This window comes from Emiliania huxleyi (assembly GCF_000372725.1).
Source record: "Emiliania huxleyi CCMP1516 unplaced genomic scaffold EMIHUscaffold_83, whole genome shotgun sequence".
Lineage (NCBI taxonomy): Eukaryota > Haptophyta > Isochrysidales > Noelaerhabdaceae > Emiliania > Emiliania huxleyi.
This window is the reverse complement of record NW_005195801.1, coordinates 385,045-402,099: the sequence shown is the minus strand read 5'-3', so window position 1 is coordinate 402,099 and position 17,055 is coordinate 385,045. Positions and strand designations below refer to the sequence as shown.

Here is a 17,055-nt window from a genome sequence, read left to right as displayed (position 1 = left end):
GCGAGGGATTCGAGAACGTCGCAGGCTACGTCAACGGTCAAGGCACGCTCAGGAACGTTCCGTTGGCCATCCCTGGCTTCCGGTCACAAAATTACATCAAAAACGGCAGACCAGCGTGCAATTCGAATCCGCAACGGCTCGGCGAGGGGCTCACGGCGGGGTCGCACACGGCAGGGGTGACGGGGCCGCTGTGGAGCGATGTGGTCAGGGGAACGACGAGACACAAATGGGACAAGCGCCAGCGGATCAAGGATCAGCACGGCGAGCGCGAGATTGAATTCGCCCTTGTCGTGCCAGTGTGCTGTGAGAGAGGTCTTAAGAATTCTTTTCGCGCGCCCCGATCACCGCTCGGAGCAAGCCAAAACGCCTCCTCCGTCCACTCTCTCACGGCGATGCAGCCCGATCTCGAGCCGGCGCACGGCCCAGCCGCTCGTTGGCAGCACGCGCTCTCAAGCTTCGGCCTGCTCCTCACCGGCCGGCTTGAGCTCCGGAACGAGATCCTCTCTGCGCTCTCCGTGCACACAAAGACACCGTTCCAGCCGCGTGAGTCGCAGCGTGAGCACGAGGTGTGGGAGGAGCGCTACTTTGTGCTGACGCGCAAGGCACTGCACTACTACATCCGCGCGCGCGGCGACCGCTCCGGCAAGGACGGCATGTTTGGGAAGCACGAAGGCACCATCGGCTTCAACCGGATCGCGGCCGTCGTCGAGGACGCCGCCAACCGCGAGGTGGAGCTGGTGACGCGAGGCCCCGGCCGCAACTACGTCCTCCGCGCCAAGTCGCGCGCCGCGTACGAGCAGTGGGCCTCGACACTCCTCGCCGCCTCGCGCGACCAGTTTGGCTCTCGGGCCTAGCAGCGGGAAGATACGTGTTGTCGTATTCCAACTAGGAGGACAAGTACTCGACCGTAGTCCGCCGTACAGATTGCACTCACATTCCTCGCATTCGCGCGTACCCGCCCTGATGTTGGTGTGATCATCTCGTAGGCTCCCTTGACCACTTCTCGTCGTCGGGATCGCTCAAAAACATCCCGTCGCTGATCGACTTTCGCGTGCCGCCGCCGCCGCAGTCGCCGCAGCGGAGCGACAATGTGACCTACGTCTGCCTCGCCTCCGCCTCGCTCGGCACGAAGCCTCCTGCTCGCGGGTGCCACATTTCTTTTTTGGTATGTGTTTCTTTTTTCTAGGTATGAGCCTGCTGCTCGAGCGCGGCGTGCCGTGGGGCGACTAGCGCTAGTCTCCTCTCTTCTTCCTGTGAGACGAAGCCGCCACCTAAACAGCGAAATCTGCCCACAGGCGTCGAGCTGAGCCTCTCCTCGTCTTGCGGCTCCGCCTGCAGCCTCGACTGCGCCCACGACTCGCTCTGCGTCGCTCTCGAGGGCGGCGGGTCTGCGAGCCTCGCGCCGCTGTGAACAGCGTCTCTTCACACCCGCAGCTGTGAACAGGCGGCGGGTCTGCGAGCTTCGCGCTCGCGCCACTTGAGGCCGGAGAGGCAGGCTCCGCGACCGTTGCAGTGCAGCCGCCCGTGCTGCTCCACTCTCACATCCGCGTTAGCTGGCGCCCGGTCGCGCCGCCGCCCGCCGCTGTGAACGGCGTCTTTTGACACCCGCAGCTGTGAACAGGCGCCCCGTCGCGCCGCCGCCCGCCGCCGCCACCGCCCGGCCAGGTCCGTTGGGCGTGCTGCTGCTGCTGGAAGCCGCGGCGGCCGCCGCAGCGGCGTGTGTGGCGGCGACGCTGTGGCCGGTCCTTTGGGGCGGCGGCACGGCCGGAGCAGGAGCAGCGTTTCCCCCGACGGCAACTGCTGCGGTTGCGGCGTGCGTGCTGCAGTCGGTGGCCGTTGCCCTACTGCTTGGGGTGCGCGGCGCGCGCCGCCTCTCCGCCCGCGCGCCGCCGCCCCTCCGCTGCTGGGCGCTCGAGCTGTCGCCGTCGCTGCCGCCCGCCGGCGCGCCGGCAGCGCCCGCGGGTCCTGCGGGCGGGAGGACGGGGGCGCAGCTGCCTCCGACGGCCGGAGAAGCGAAGCCGCTGCGACGGGTTGGCGGCTGCGACGACGACGACCCCGCCGAGCTCCCCGTCCCCGCCTCGGTCGGCCGCCGGCAGTACTACCCTCAACGCGCCGCCGACTCTCCCGCCCGCGCCTGCGACCCGCTGCCGTCGCCCTCGGCCGCGTCGCCGCTGCTGCCGCCGCTCGACGCACCCCCATACACCTCAAACTACACTCCGGCGGCGTCGCCCGAGGCGCCGGCCACGCCGCCGCCCTTCTTGAAGCGGCGAGCGCGCTCGCAAAGCAGCGACGGCGGGACGGCTGCGGAGGAGGAGGACGAGGGGGAGGTGCAGGAGCTGCAGGTGGACGCGCTGCTGGCGGACATGTGCTCCGAGGAGCACTCGGTGCTGCACGAGGCGTGCGCCGCCTTCCGCGCGGCAATGCAGCCTGGCGAGGCGGGCCTCGTCGCGGACCTCTGCGGGCAAGGCACCTGAGATACGGGGAGAGATGGGGAGACTATGGGGAGAGATGGGGAGCACCCGTTCTACATCGACTCCGTCAAGGCACCCGAGATACGGGGAGAGATGGGGAGACTATGGGGAGAGATGGGGAGAGCCCGTTCTACATCGACTCCGTCAAGGCGTTCCGCACATCCCATACCCCCACGGTACCCGCGCCCACTCCCCTACCTCCCACGGTACCCGAACCCAAAGGCGTTCCGCTGGCGATGGAGCCGAGCCTGCGCGCGCTGGAGGCGGGCGTGATCAGGATCAACCAGGCGCTCGGCTTGGCGCTGCTCGTCCGGAACGACGAGGCCAACCTGCGCAAGGTGCGCGACGCAGCCTTCACCGCCGCGCAGGCTGGCCGGCCGTGTCGCCGCTTGGGCGCGTTGCTTGAGGCCGAGGTGGACGCGGGGGCTCACGCGTTGGCCGAGGGGGACGGCAGCGCACAGCTCGCGGACCCGTCCGCTGCCATCGCGCTGCTGTGGCTGCGGCGCGCGCTCCACCTCACCATCGCCCTCTGTCGCGGCGTCCTCCTCGCGGCGGACCCGCGCGCCCTCGACGAGGCCGGCGGCGACGGGGGCGCGGCGGCGGCGGCGGGCGGGGCGGCGGGCGGGGCGGCGGGGGGCGGCGGCGCGGAGACGTCTCGCCGCTCCTCCTTCAGCGGCTGGGCCGCGGAGCGGCTGTCGGTCGCGGCGGAGCGCGAGCCGGTGCGCACGTCGGCCATCCTGCGCCAGGCGTACGGCGAGGCGCTCGAGGCCTACCACTCGTGGGTCTTCTCGGCTGTGAACGGCGTCTCTTCACACCCGCAGCTGTGAACAGGCGCTCGAGCCCTACCACTCGTGGGTCTTGCGGCAGGCGTTTCGGTATTGCCCGAGAGGACCCGAGAGGACCCGAGAGGACCGGAGAGGACCCGAGATGACCCGAGATGCGACGAGATGGCATGAGATGGCATGAGATGACCCGAGATTGCCCGAGACGGCCCGAGGCTTGCGGCAGGCCTTTTCGGTCTTTTGCAGCGCCGCGCCCGACTACGAGACGCTGCTGCGGCTGATTGGCCCCGGGCTGGGCGACGTGGAGCGCGAGGCGGTGGTGCTCGGGGATATCTACCACTTTGTGCGCGAGGCGACCCCCTCCTCTCGCGGCTGATTCACACCACATTGACAGTGGACTCACTCATTAATGAATTCAAAATAGGCGACCCCCTTCCTCGCCCAGCTCGAGCGGCTCTTTTTCGAGCTCCGCCTCGAAGACACCCGAAAGATCTAAGGCGCCGAGTGGAGGCGGGGCTGCGGCCCTTCGGGGGTGGGGCGGGGCCCTCTCGACGCCGAATGGGGGCAGAGTGCCGTGGAGCAGTTCGCGAGGCGGTGCGTTTGTTCGTGTATGGTGAGGCGGGGGGGGGGGGGGGGCGTATGGGCGCTCTGCACCCTTCCGTTCAGCGTACCAGACGTGTGGTGTGCGTGGCCGTGATGTTGTTACTTGTTAGAGTGAGAGGGCTGTCCAGGATAATGTTGTTTATGTTGGGGCCTAAAATTCCTTTTGCAACAGGTCTCGGCATGGGTCTCACACTACTCTAGCGCCGTGGAGCCCCGGCGTGGATTGGCACGTGGCTGGTGGGCGCTCGTCGGCCGGCGCGGGGCCCATGCGCCAGCCCGCAGCCGCGCCACACAGCACTCAGCAGCTGCATCGATTCAAACCAGAATCTGGGGCACGATTCGGTTCTCCCAGTCGCCGCGTGCTTGTAGCACGTCATTCACCGTCAGGCCATGTACTAGACGGTGATGCGTGCTCCTTGCATCTAGCAGAGGTCGGATGGCCCCAACTCGCGGCAGCAGCAGCTCGTACCAGGCATCAAGACGGGTCTTTGTGATCATTGCCCAGTCGCGCACGAGCACCATCGGGTAGCCTTCGGCCTGCAGCTGTCTGTCTGCAAGCGAAGAAGAATCACCAATGGGGATCACGCCCATCAAAAGCGCCTCCCAGACTCGCACGTTCTGTACGCAAGCGCCGATTGGGTTGAGCACGAATCGGTATTGCCTCAGCTCCCACCACCATTCGCGTCGTGAAATCTGTCTGTGGTCCAGCCAGTCGGCACCCTGCTGCACTGTGGCGCGTACCCACTTGAGCGCTCGCGCGCGCGAGGGCAAGCGGTCGTTTCCAGGCCACCATGCGCCCCATGCAGCCAATAGCACCTTTTCTGCCCGGCGCAGAAGAGGGGACGCACGGTATGCATCGCGGATCTGCATCGAGAAGGGACATATGTAATTGTCTGCGAGCCCCTCGGGGAGAGGCCGCAAGTTGGGGACAGATCTCACACTGGTGTCGAGGCCTTCGTAGTAGACGCGTCGGACTTGGCGGCTTTCCAGCAGCCGTCGCATTTCAGACCCCTGCATCCGCAAGACATCCGACAACGCAGCATCCGCACCGCCAACGGCCAACGCGTGGATGCGGTGCGAGCTGTCCAGCTGAGAGAGCCTCGATTTGAGAGCCTGGAGCTGTTCTGGCCCCGGAAACACTTGGACGTACACTGAGCGCGGCTGCGGATGAGATAAGTTCACCACGGGGCCGAACACGATCCAGTCATACAGCCGCAGCCAAAGCGGCATCGTCGACAGTCGGGGCATCCACCTCCCAATCACGAAATCCCGCAGAGGCCATGGCCATTCATGCGCTGCGTACGTCGGATCCATCGCGCTGCCGTTGGTCGCCAAGCAGCCGGTCATTTGCGCCGGCATCGGTGTGGCCTCGAGCAGCACGCACTCGCCGCCGGCACAGCGGCACCTGCCTTGAACCTGCTTGAGATCCCTCTGCTCCTCGGAGAGCGGCTTTCCCCGGCGGGGGCGCGAAAGCGCGCCGCAATGTCCGGCTGGCAGAAGAGCTGCCCTGTCCCGACCAGGCCGACACGCCCAACGCCCCCTGGTATCCTGTTGCGCTTTCAGCGCGGCACCACAGTGCGACCGACACCAGTCGTTGAGAAGGGCTGTGCATGTCGCCGGCCGGCGGGGTGCCGCTGAATGCACCACAGAACTGCCTGCGGGTGGGCCATGGTCCTTCCGGCCGAGTCCCTGGCCTTCCGAAAGCGCCGAGGGCGCAGCCGCAGCACCTCCTGCCGCCGGCCCTCCGACGAGCTGCTCCACGATGGCGTGCGCGTAGAGAAGGCTGAGCGGCATGTTCCAGTGCACGCCGTCGTACGTCAAGGTCTCCGCAGCGGCGCCCGGCGTTCGTATGAGCACTCGTCTACTTGTTTTTCACGGGAATTCGGCGTACTTGCGGCCATGCTATCACGCCTTGCGACAGCCTGTCGGCGCTGCTGACCGTGCCATGCTGCACAATTGATCACCTGCATAGCTCGCGGCCTTAGTCTTCAGCATTCAGTGACGACCTGATCGTACGGCCCGTAGGAAGGTGTCCTTCCATCGTGTGCACGCTTCTGGCGCAATGCGCGCCGCCTCGGATTGGCTGCTGGCACTCTCGAGGCTATGCCTACACAGCCTCGCGCGCATGGGCAGTCAAGAGGGACCACGCACCTTCTCAGGACAGCGCCGGTGCCTCTCTCTTGGACCGGCAAACTTGGTGGTCTAGTGTCACCAATGTGGGACCAGTGCGGCATCGCGCCATCGACAGCTCTGAACTGCGCCTCACCACTGACCGGGAAGGCCGCCAAGTGGGTCAGCACCGGTCGCACATTGTGGCAGCAGTCAGCAGCGCATGTCTGATAGCTAGAGCAGCAGCGTCAGGGTCGCAGGGTCGGATCGTGTCAAGCCTCTCGCCCGGCCGGCCGCGTGCAGACGTCGGCCTGTCTGCTGTCTGGAGTGATCTGTCGGCGGTCAGTACGACCGATCAGGTCAGAGTTTTCTTATGGTTAGAGGGTCTATCTGTATGTACTCCTCGAGATCTCTCCAAATCTGCCCTCTACTCAACCGTACTCATTCGGGAAGTTGAGAGCCGGAGCCCCGTTTCCGCAGTGCTGCGCGGCGCACGGTGTGGGCCGGGGGCCCTCGCGCCACCCCAGAGAGTGTACCCTGGCTGTGGTCCCACACCCACTGGTGTGTCCATCTCAGAGACCCGAGGAGGTCATGAGGGTCGATGGGAGTGCCACCCCACAATGCCTAAAAACCCAGCCCAGTACCGCGCTCTACCTGGACTCCACCCGGACGTTGTTTACGTGTTTGTCCAAGTGCTTCCAAGTTTGCAACTAGTCGTGCGGTTTAATCTATCTTGAGCGCACTTGAGCACTAGATAGAGTCGATTCCGCGTCAGGATCCATTGAGAGGTCTGTAGGCTTCATCACGAACGGGCTTCGGGATGCGCGATAAGATGCGACAACCGACATGGCTCATGGGCGATGGACAATAAACATGAACCGAGGCAAGCGCTGTCCGGCCTGGAGGCTGGGGATGCGCTAGCTTCTACTGCTACCGACACAAGGCTGCAGCACCTCTGCGTGATCAGGAGGCCTTCTTGGCCTTTGCCCTTGCGTGAGCGTCGGCCCGTAGCCTCGCGAAGCTGTAGCTCGTCACTCCGGCGATCGCCACACCCGCGCCGACGAGCTTGCGGCCGCTCGCCTAAGGTGAGGTAAGGCAAGACAAACCTCTCCACACACGCACGCGGCGGTGGGGCAGGGTGGGGTGGGGGGGGGGGCTCGCGACTCCACGTCTAGAAGGCAGGAGCCCCCGGCATCAAAATCGCAAGGGACAAGGTGAGTGCTGTTGCAAGGGATAGAGTGAGTGTTGTGCTGCTTGCGTCCTCGCCGAGGAAGGCGACACGGCGGAGGAGACAAACTCCACTACTCTCCGCGAATCTCGGCGACTCTCGCGCCTCCTCGCCGAGGAAGACGACGGCGAAGAAGAGGATGACGAGCCGCTTCGCGGCGTTGGCTACCGCCTACACCAACAAATAAAAGCGGAGACCCACGGTGAGATGGGTAAACAGGAACAGGTCCCGGCCCGTGCGATCTGTGTGCAGGGTTCTTTGTGGGTGTGGTCGGTGACTAGCCGGGGTCATCCTCCCGATGGCGACCGCCTGCGAGACGGGGCTCAGCTTGTCCAGGACGCGGAAGCCGCACCTGTTCACGGCTAGCCGTGTGAAGAGACGCGGTGCACATAGCTTGTCCAGGACGCGGAAGCCGCACCTGTTCACGGCTAGACGTGTGAAGAGACGCGGTGCACATTCAGAGCGCAGCCCATTGGGGCGGGCGCCGCACTCGTTGTACGCAAAGTAGTACAGCCCGCACAGCAGTAGCCTGGTGCGGGGAGACGGGGAGAGGTGGAGAGATAGCGAGAGAGATGCCGCAGCCCGCACACAGCAGTCGCCTGCGCCCCACCATGCTGCCGCCCTCCCCCGCGGCGGCGAGCGCGGCGAGCACCGCGGGTCCTTGCAAGTACGCCAATCAAGACGGTCGCCAATCTCGGCTAATCTTGGCTAATCTCAGCTAATCAATCAAGACGGCCACCCTCGGAGACGGGTGGGCAGACCCGGGGAGCTCTTCCGGCATCTGGCGCCTCGAGAGCTGGGGAGATCCGGGGAGACATTCGCATCTGGTGCCTCGAGGTCTGGGGAGATCTGGGTGGGGAGATCTGGGGAGAGATTTTCCCCCGCATCTAGGCGGTGGATTCCCTCTGCGGCGTACGACGGCGCGAGCAGCAGCGCGGCGGAGCAACACGTGAGCACGGAGTACGTGTTGGCTGCGTCGAGGCCATGGCGCCTCTTCATGTCGGCCGTCATGAGGCGCTTGACGAGCAGCTTCGCCAGCGCAAAGAAGACCGTCGAAGAGAGAGCCGCGACGGCTGCGAAGGAGGCGAGGTCGGACAAGTCAGCGGCCGCGCCCGGCTTTGCCGCCGCATACGCAATGCCGCCCACGATGGGCACGAACGTCAGGTTGACGTACCACGGCGCCGCCTTGCCGTCCACGGCGTAGGCGATTAGCGTGCCGATCAGCGGCTCGGTCGCCTTGATGATCGTGCCAAAGTAGACGGAGCCCGCGCCGATGCCGGCCACCTGCAGCGCGTGCCCGGCGGCGTGCAGCACCGCGATCGGCAGGAAGCGCAGCAGCACCGCCGCGGTCATCACGGGCGGCCGCCGCAGACCGAGCAGCCACGCGGGCACCGCGATGCCGATGCCGGCCGCGAGCTGAACCCAGGAGATGATCCACGGGTAGCTGAGCTCGTTGAGGACCCGCTTGTTCTCCACGTTGAAGGCGCCGTTGAAGGCGTACCAGGCGAGCAATGGGATGGCGGTGTCGAGAGCGGCGGTTGTGTCACTCGACGACATTTATAAGAGCGGGGAGGGCAAGCAACACGAGAAGCCGGTGAAAAAGAACGGTACTCTAACTGACGACAGGCTCGTACGAAAAGAAAACCGAGCCCCGTGTTGTTGCTTGACGGATGCGCGCTCGGTTTCATATTACGCAAAAGCTAGGCTACACAACGCCCTCTATGTTGGGTCAAGGCGGGCGCCGCGCTCGGTTCGCTCGACACCTCCTCGTAGCTGCCAGTCTCGATCATCCCGGGATCGCCTCCATGGGCGGCACGATGATCGAAGTTGAGAGAAAGTTTGCGCCGCCCGACCTCGTGCAGCTCGCGCGGCGAGTTGAGGAGCTCGGCGGGAAGCGGGTGAGCGAGGCGTCCTTCACCGACGTGTACTTTGACACGCCCGACTGCGCGCTCACGCGGCGCGACATCTGGCTGCGCCGGCGCGACGACGAGTGGGAGCTCAAGCTGCCAGTCGAGGCAAAGCCGCTGCCGCCCTCACCGCTGCCGCCTCCACTGCCGCTGCCTCTCTCCTCGCTGCTGCAGCCACCTCTCTTTCCGCCGTCGCCCCGCCCTCGCCGCGTCCCTGGCCGACGCCCTCGCCGCCGCCGCCGCCGCAGGCTGACGCCAAGCGCTCGGGCGGCGAGCGCACCGTCTTCCGAGAGGTGGAGGGCGCCGCGGCCGTTAACGAGGCGGAGGATGGAGCCGAGACTAGCCGAGCTCTAGCCGAGACCTGAATATGTCGCGCCAGAGAAGGAGAGCGTGCCGTCAGATTTCCCGCCCAGCGTCCACCCCGACCGCGCATGTGTCCAGTCCGAGCCTGGCTGTACTCCACCTCATCGCTTGCGTCTTCCTAGGCCTTGCGCGACCTGCTGCCAGTCTCGAGCACGTGCGAGGATTTGTGCGGCATCGACGACACGCTGCGCGACGCGGCCCTCGCGCCCTTCGCCGACTTCGCCACCACCCGCTCCAAGTTTGCGCTCGGCGGCTGCTCGATCGACGCCGACACGGCCTCGTTTGGCCACGCTGTGATGGAGATTGAGGTGCTCTGCGCCGACGCGTCGGGCGTGGAGGCGGCGGAGGCGGAGATTGCGCGCGTCGCCGACCTCGTCGGCGCGAAGCCGCTCACCAGCGCGCTCGGCGGCAAGCTTGAGACTTACATCAGGCGGCACGCGCCCGCCGTGCTGCAGGCGCTGGTGGAGGAGGGGATCTTGTCGAGAAAATAAGGGCTGGAAGGTGATTTCGTGTGCGCCAGTCCACACACGTGTCGTGCCCATGTCACTGTCAGGAGAACCTCGAGAGAGAGAGAGAGTCCCTCTCTCTCTCTCTATTGAAGCAGTGCCGAGAAGCTGGCTTCCAGCCCGTCGCGCCACGACAGCTGCGAGCACCCCTTCGAAAAGCACATGCGCCTACGCATCGCCGCGTGCCTCGCCACCGTCGCCGCTGCCACGCGCCCACCTGTGGTCGTCAGTGGCGCCACGGGTCGCGTCGGTTCCGCCGTCGTGCGCTCCCTCGTGTCTCGCCGTGGCAGTGCCGAGGGCGTTTATGTGCTGGCCCGGGACGCCGAAAAGGCACAAGCGATGCATGAAGGCGTGCAGTGCCTCTGTGCCGCACACGACGACGCGGAGGCGCTCGCGGAAGCTTTTGGGTCCGTCCCTTCGGGCTTTCGGCTCTTTGTCGCGTGCAGCAACTCGCCCCAGCAGGCTGCGCTCGAGGGCGGCCTGTGCCGCGCGGCCCACAGCGCTGGCTGCGCGTACGCCGTCAAGCTGTCGACAGCGCGGCAGGTCCTCGAGATGAAGCAGGGCGGCCCATACGTCGCCCACCTGGAGGTAAGAACGGCTGCGGGCAGGCTGGCATCACAGAGGGGCTGTTCTGATGCGTGTCCTCTAAACCGTGTCCTCTAAGGTGGAGGCGCTGCTCGCAGAGCTGGGCCTGCCGCACGCGGTGCTGCGCCCGAACCTGTTCATGGACGAGGTGACGATGGGCGGCTTCCTCGGCCTGCCCTCCGCATCTACGCTGTGAGCGTGGACGGCGTCTGCTCACACCTCTGGCCGTGAACAGGCGTGGCCGGCCCTCTGCGTGAGGCTGACGAGTGCTCGCACCCGTTCGCCCTTTCTCCGATCTCAATGATCGATGTGCGCGACGTCGCCGATTGCGCCGCCGTGCTGCTGGACGGCGCGCAGACCGGGCGGGGCACTGGGGGTGAGTGGTTCGACCTGACTGGCCCGGATGCAATTGCGCTTGGTGGCGAGCTCGCAGATTGCATCTCGGAGCTTCGCCCAAGGCCCGTGTCCATCACCGCGTGCGACGCGGATGCATTTGTGGCGCAGAGGGGCCTGCCGCCCGCCGCACTAGCGAGCCTCTCTGGCTTCCTCGGTGTCCTCGGCTCACATTGCGCGGACGTCACGGACGCGGTGCGCCAGATTACAGGCAGACCGGCGCGTAGCCTCCGCGACTTCGTCCGAGACCGCTCCACCGTCTTCTTGCCGAGCAGCTTCGAGCGGCTGCTCGGCGCGCCCGCGCCGTCGTTTGCCGCCGCGGCTCGCGTCGCCACCGCATCGACAGCGGACGACCTCGAGGACCTCGCCGCCGACGAAGTGCTGATTCGGGTGATGGTGGCCGGCGTCAACGGCGGTGCTGACACATTCTCCGTCACGCGAGCAGCCGCCGAAGCGACTGGCATCAAGCTCGGCGCCGAGGGCGTGGGGGTCGTCGTTGCCGCCGGTGCCGAAGCCGATTACGCAGCCGGTGACCGCGTTGCCTTCATCGGCGGCGGGTACAGCGAGTACACGCGTGTCAAGGCACGTCTGTGCAACGCGGTGGACGAGGGCGGCGATGCGGCGGAGCAGACGGCGGCCCGCGTCTCCGGCCTCACCGCGGCCGTCGCGCTCGGCCACACGGCGCCGGTGACGTCGGGCGACGTGGTAGTCGTCACGGCGTGTTGCGGCGCGACGGGCCCCTCCTTCGCCGTGCAGCTGTGAGTGTGAACGGCGTCCCTCCACACTTCTGGCCGTGAACAGGTGCGACCGGCTCTTTCGCCGTGCAGCTAGCGAAAGCCGCCGGCGCGAGCGTCGTCGGCACCGTGGGCAGCGCGGCAAAGGTGGACGCGGCAAAGCAACTCGGTGTTGACCGCGTACTCAACTATCGCCACGAGTCGCTCGCCGACGTGCTGGCCGCCGAATACCCTGGTGGCGTCGATGTTGCCTACGAGGGCGTCGGCGGCGCGCTACTCGGCGCCGTCTGCGCGAACCTCAAGCCAGAGGGGAGGGTGCTCATCGTCGGCTCGATCTCGCAGTACCCGCACAACGATGAGACGCCGCACCACGGCGTCGAGGGCGTCGGTGACACCATGGACGACGTCTTTCGGCCCGGCAGGACGGTGGAGCTTCCGAACGGTGGGCGGCTGATTGGCAATGTCTGGGGCGACGCCTTCAGCACAGGCGTGCTGCCGGCGTTCCGCGACCGGCTGTACGCAGACCTCGCGGCGGGGGAGATCCGCGCACTGGTCGACGGGACTCGCTTCTGTGGGGTAAGTGAGGCTCCGGCCGCCGTCGCGCACATGCTTGCGGGGCGCAACACGGGCAAGACTGTGTTGCACGTATCTGAACACTGACCGTACACACCATGGATTACACGCTTTCCGGGGGGGGGGGGGGCAAGTCTGGCTGACATCTAGGCTGACGTACGGCTTTTTGTTTTTTACACCACATCAATGAAAAACCGCCCTGGGCGTGAGGTTATAAAGCCGTACTGACCGCACTCCAAGTGCTCCAAGAAAAACCGCCGGGGCTAGGGGGCCCACAGCGCCCCAAAATGCACCACGGTGGTCGGTGGCCGTCAAGTCGAGATCGATATGCAGCTCGATGGTTTGCCCGAAAAGGTACATGGCGGCGTTTGGCGACAAAACAGCGCTGCGGCCGCGAAGTGGCGGTGGACATGCTCCCATGTTGCCGACGCGGCGCCGGAGTGGCCGGCGCTGCTCGCCGCGACCACGACGGCTACTCCGATGCTCCGGGCCGACCCGTCCTACCCAACCACTCTTCCACGTCTCGCTCACACTGAGAAAAATTCTGAAACGGCGTGCAGCAGAGTCGCCGACAAGTCGGTCCGCATGCCTCCTCGTGTCGCGCATCGTCTCACACATCCACAAACTCACTTTGGCCTCACTAAAGCGAAGTCTGAATCCTTTTTCCGTTAATCCTCAGATTTTAGACTAGGACGCTAAAGGGAACGGGGTGTTCCCGGGCATTCACACTATATTCCTGAGATAATTTGGCGATTATATCCATAAGGGATTTCATCCCTTCTTGGATTGGAGATTCGTGTTTTGGTTTCGGTTTTGGGTAAAACGTATACAGCGAACGCGATGCGGCCGCCTGGCTTCCTGCTTCTATGCGCGAGCTACGGCGTAATGGATACTGAACACCGCTATTACGCGTGATCGCGCCGCACGGACCCTGAACCTGTCCCAGGGCCTCTACGCCGCCGACCTCGTTGCCAAGTTCAGCGCCTATTTCGATCGGCCCATTCACGCCGCTTCGATTCGCCTATGGAAGAGGGGCTCGAATTGTCCGCCGACGATCAGCCCGCCGTTGGATCTGTTGAATACGACGAGATGTCCGAGTTCCGCACCGCCTACATGGCCATCGTCGGCGGACTACTGTGGCTTGCCAACATGACGCGCGTCGACATCCGAATGCCGTGCTCTCTAGGTAATCTGCGGGAGCTCCACAAACCAGGTTGCCCGCCCCAGCCACGCAATTCCTCGACCTCCCTCAAGAGCCCTCTCCAGGCCAGGGGAACATCGATCGTCTCGCTCGCGCCCGCTCCCGCCGCTCGCCGCCCGCTGCCGCCCGCGCCCGCGAACGAGTGTAGCCACCGTGTCAGCAACCCTGTGTCTGATCATTAGTCCCTCTCTCTGAAGTCCCTCTCTTTTTGCAAGGCAACATCTTACCCAACCCCCCCAAAGCCCTACCATAGATAGACTCACATAGCCACGGGTCCTTTTTAAACGGGGGTTCGGGGGCTGGCCCCTGAGAAAAAGATAGTCCACGCCAGCCCACTCTAGTTGACAGGAGCGCGGTCGTTCTCTGACGTAGGAAGGCCGGGGGGTTATTTTTTTTACAAAGCGCACAAAGTACGCAACCAACCCAAGACCGGGAAGGGCAGCCTCTTCTTTGAGTAGCCTCATCACCTGTGAAGACCTAAAAAAGAAAAAGCACGTCTCCCCCAACCAGAGGAAGGAAGGCGTCGCCCACTTTCGCCTCCCGCCGGCTCGTGGAAATGGGCGTGTGCGGCTCGAAACAGGACGTGGTCGAGGTCGCCACAGCTTCCCAGAAGCCCCAGAAACAGGACTCGGTTCCGAAGCTCCTCCCGGAAGAAGCAGCGGCAGAAAAGGCGCGGGACGACGAGCAGGAAATCGGCGAGACGAGCCTTGAAATGATCAATGTCGGAGGGATCGAGACGGACGCGCCAGGGGGCACGCAGCGGCGCGGCTACCTCGTCACCGTCGCGGACCTGGTCGGCCCGCCGCCCTCTGACCGCACCTGGCGCGACGAGTTTGCCGAGGCGCTCTCGCAGGCCGACGACCTGACCGGCGAGGCCGCCGCCGCTGCCGCCGACCGACGGAGGGGCAACGAGAACATCCGCTTCTACCTGCGCGAAGCGGGCGGCGGGGTGCTGGGCGAGGCCGTCGACGACCTCGTCGCCAACGGGTGGGCGCAGGACGACGCGGAGCTCGTGACGCTCCTTCCCTCTCTTGCGACCGCATCGCTCCGCCGGGCGCTGGCCGAGGGCCGGCGCGACCTCGGCGCGAGCTGCCACGCGCTCGTCCGCGTCCTCGCCGAGCGCGCCGCCGCACAGGGCGAGGTGGCGCCGCCGCTGTACATGGCGCTGCGCGGGGTCCGGCGGGGCGACCGGCCGCTCCACGGGATGGTCGAGGATGAGCCCGGCTTTGCCGGCATCGAGGTGCCCGACGCGACCAACTTTCGAGGGCTCACCGCGCTGAGCCCGCTCAACTTCGCTGCCGACCCCGTCTGCATGGGCGAGGAGGGCTACCATGCGCAGGTCCAGGAGGAGGGCGGCGAGCTGGTGCACCTCCCCGGCGACGTCGTGTGCATCCTCTCGCAGCCCAACGACGCCGCCGGCTACCACACCGCGGTGCTGACCCAGTACGACCCGCCGTCCTACGTGCTGCCGCCCAACACGCTGCTCCGCCTCGTCAAGGTGGAGGGCCCGCCCTTTACGGCCACCTTTCGCCGCTGGACTCCGTGGTGCACCGACGCCGACGGCGACCGAGCCACGTACGACCACCTCACCGGCACGTCCTACTTTGACAAGGGCGACCACTACGAGGACCAAGACGGCAACCGCGTCGACTGCCCGTACGACGCGGCCGCCACCATCGAGAAGACGGTGCAGCAGCGGCTGCTCACGTGCACGCTCACCTTCCTGCTGCCGTCGGGTGGCAGCCTCGCCGACGAGACGCGCGCCGCGCTCGCCGCCGACGCCGACGCGGCGGCCGCCGAGTGCACCGCGTCCAAGTTTGGCGAGAGCGTCGTCCCGCTCCTCTTCCTCGCGCGCAAGGCGTACGTGCGCGGCACCGACGAGCTGACGCGCGGCCTCGCGCACACGATGGAGCACGAGTGGACGCGCGCGGGCCTGGCGTGGAAGGACTGGAAGGGCGTCGAGTACACGGGCCGCGCGGTGTGGGGCTACGTCTCCGGCGCCGCGTTTGTGGCCGAGTGCACGCCCGGCATGCGCGACGTCAGAAACGTCGGCATGCGCCCCGCCGACTTCCTCAAGCGCGCCAACGATCACGTCAAGTCGCGGCTGCCCCGCGCGACGGCGGCCGACCTGCTGACGCTCGACGAGGTGCTCTCCATTCGGCTGTATACAGGCGCCCGCCTTGCGCAACTCGTCCCCGTCTCCCCACGCACGGGCGAGCCGCTGCTCACCGAGGCTTGCTGGTGTGTCCGCCATGACGCAGGTCCCGCGTTTGACATGATCAACTGGTGGCTGCGGCAGGTGGCGTGCCTGCCCAATCCGCCGCCCAGGTGGCATCCGCAACTCACGGGCGCGTGGACCGCCGAGCGCGGCCGGCTCGAGCCCGAGGCGGCGCGCCGTGCGGCGGCGCTCGACGCGGCGAGCTCGTTTGGCGCGACGGTCGGCCACCTGGTCGCGGCGCTGCGCAAGCTCGCCGCCGCCAACACGGCGGACGAGAATGAGCGCACGCTCTACCGCTGCATGAAGGGCGCCATCTCCGGCAGCTTCTGGCTCCCGGATGCGCAGGGCATCGTGTGCGCGGTCGACTCGGCGTTCATGTCCACCGCGCTCGCGCCCAAGACCTTCTACATGGACGCCAAGGGCAAGCCGTCCGTGCTCCTCGAGCTGCGCGCCCGCGGGCAGGACGACGCCGGCTACCACTGCGGCGCCGAGGTCGCCTTCCTCTCGCAGTTTGAGGGTGAGCAGGAGGTGCGCCAGAGCTCTGCGCGGCCGCCTTGGACCGCGTTCCATTGCCACTCGTGCTTGCAGCTCAGCCCTTGAGTGTGTGCCCTTGACCCGTGGGCCAGCGCCTCGTCTCCCACACGCTGCGCAGGTCATCCTCCCGCCGCTCACGATGCTGCAAGTCATGCCGCGGCACCCCGCCCCAGCAGATCTGCCTCCACCTCCGGCTGAGGGCTCGTCCGCCGACGCGGTGGTGGCGTGGTCGCGCATGAAGCACGATGTCACGTGGGAGCGCACGGAGGATGAGAAGGATTACGAGCGCATCGTCGCTGTGCCCACCTTCACCGGCTAGGCCGCTGGTGAGCATCCCTCGTTGCTCTCGCGGCATCTCGCAGTGGTGTGCGGGCATCGCAGAAGATGAATGTGTGGCTGCGTTGCGCGTGCGCTTCGCACGCGCGAACTTCTCCGTAGCCCTCTTCAAACGGGGATCCATTCACGCCGTTTGTTGGTGTTGACACGCCCGCTCAGTCACTGTCTCTGTGGTCTTCGATCAGAGCGGGTTGGCTGCGCGCTGCCCGGCCGTGGCCCCTCGTCAGCCGGCGGCAGCGGCGACCTGTGCATGGCCGACGTGGAGGCGTGGCACGAACGCTCGGAAATGATGGCGAGGCGCGGGGCGCGGGGCGCGGGGGGGGAGGCGTGACTCGTCTCGTTGAATGAGAGGATTCTCCGCTGCGCGCACGCTTGCCAAGCCGCTTGGCGGGAGATGGGGTAGCGGGTAGGTGCATGCAGCGGGACGGTACGGTAGGGCCCGGGGCCGACGGTGAATCGCATGTGCAGGCCATATTGGCGAGTCGTGCGACAGCTGTATCTCTTCCGGTCTT

At 66.2% G+C, this 17,055-nt stretch overlaps 5 protein-coding genes across 5 annotated transcripts; 4 read left to right on the top strand and 1 right to left on the bottom strand.

Annotated features, from left to right (window-relative positions):
• The first annotated feature begins 2,682 nt into the window (after positions 1-2,682).
• EMIHUDRAFT_359508 (hypothetical protein) lies at positions 2,683-3,862 on the top strand. The gene is made up of 3 exons (XM_005758952.1): positions 2,683-3,253; positions 3,327-3,603; positions 3,676-3,862. Exons 1-2 carry the CDS (start codon positions 2,708-2,710, stop codon positions 3,435-3,437), a joined length of 657 nt encoding a protein of 218 aa, XP_005759009.1. The 5' UTR covers positions 2,683-2,707; the 3' UTR covers positions 3,438-3,603; positions 3,676-3,862.
• A 2,867-nt stretch (positions 3,863-6,729) lies between these two features.
• EMIHUDRAFT_453445 (hypothetical protein) lies at positions 6,730-8,750 on the bottom strand (the record flags this gene model as incomplete). The annotated part of the gene is made up of 5 exons (XM_005758951.1): positions 6,730-7,045; positions 7,263-7,364; positions 7,500-7,545; positions 7,684-7,722; positions 8,110-8,750. The coding sequence occupies 5 exons, from the start codon at positions 8,748-8,750 to the stop codon at positions 6,929-6,931; spliced, it is 945 nt and encodes a 314-aa protein (XP_005759008.1). The 3' UTR covers positions 6,730-6,928.
• A 248-nt stretch (positions 8,751-8,998) lies between these two features.
• On the top strand, positions 8,999-10,069 carry EMIHUDRAFT_453444 (hypothetical protein; the record flags this gene model as incomplete). Its single annotated transcript, XM_005758950.1, has 2 exons — positions 8,999-9,202; positions 9,586-10,069. The coding sequence occupies 2 exons, from the start codon at positions 8,999-9,001 to the stop codon at positions 9,952-9,954; spliced, it is 573 nt and encodes a 190-aa protein (XP_005759007.1). The 3' UTR covers positions 9,955-10,069.
• A 1,253-nt stretch (positions 10,070-11,322) lies between these two features.
• EMIHUDRAFT_43295 (putative alcohol dehydrogenase) lies at positions 11,323-12,323 on the top strand (the record flags this gene model as incomplete). Its single annotated transcript, XM_005758949.1, has 2 exons — positions 11,323-11,668; positions 11,749-12,323. Coding segments are annotated over 2 exons (921 nt in total), but the record flags the coding sequence as incomplete, so codon positions are not given.
• A 1,638-nt stretch (positions 12,324-13,961) lies between these two features.
• EMIHUDRAFT_453443 (hypothetical protein) lies at positions 13,962-17,055 on the top strand. The gene is made up of 3 exons (XM_005758948.1): positions 13,962-15,142; positions 15,314-16,201; positions 16,326-17,055. Exons 1-3 carry the CDS (start codon positions 14,012-14,014, stop codon positions 16,524-16,526), a joined length of 2,220 nt encoding a protein of 739 aa, XP_005759005.1. The 5' UTR covers positions 13,962-14,011; the 3' UTR covers positions 16,527-17,055.

Bases quoted from the DNA above. Each gene is read 5' to 3' on its own strand.
- EMIHUDRAFT_359508 (XM_005758952.1), top strand. From the start codon at position 2,708: ATGGAGCCGAGCCTGCGCGCGCTGGAGGCGGGCGTGATCAGGATCAAC. The intron at 3,254-3,326 runs GTCTTCTCGGCT...TACCACTCGTGG, and splicing joins TCGAGGCCTACCACTCGTGG to GTCTTGCGGCAGGCGTTTCG.
- EMIHUDRAFT_453443 (XM_005758948.1), top strand. From the start codon at position 14,012: ATGGGCGTGTGCGGCTCGAAACAGGACGTGGTCGAGGTCGCCACAGCT. The intron at 15,143-15,313 runs GTGCAGCAGCGG...CTCGCGCGCAAG, and splicing joins CCGCCACCATCGAGAAGACG to GCGTACGTGCGCGGCACCGA. The intron at 16,202-16,325 runs GTGCGCCAGAGC...CACGCTGCGCAG, and splicing joins AGTTTGAGGGTGAGCAGGAG to GTCATCCTCCCGCCGCTCAC.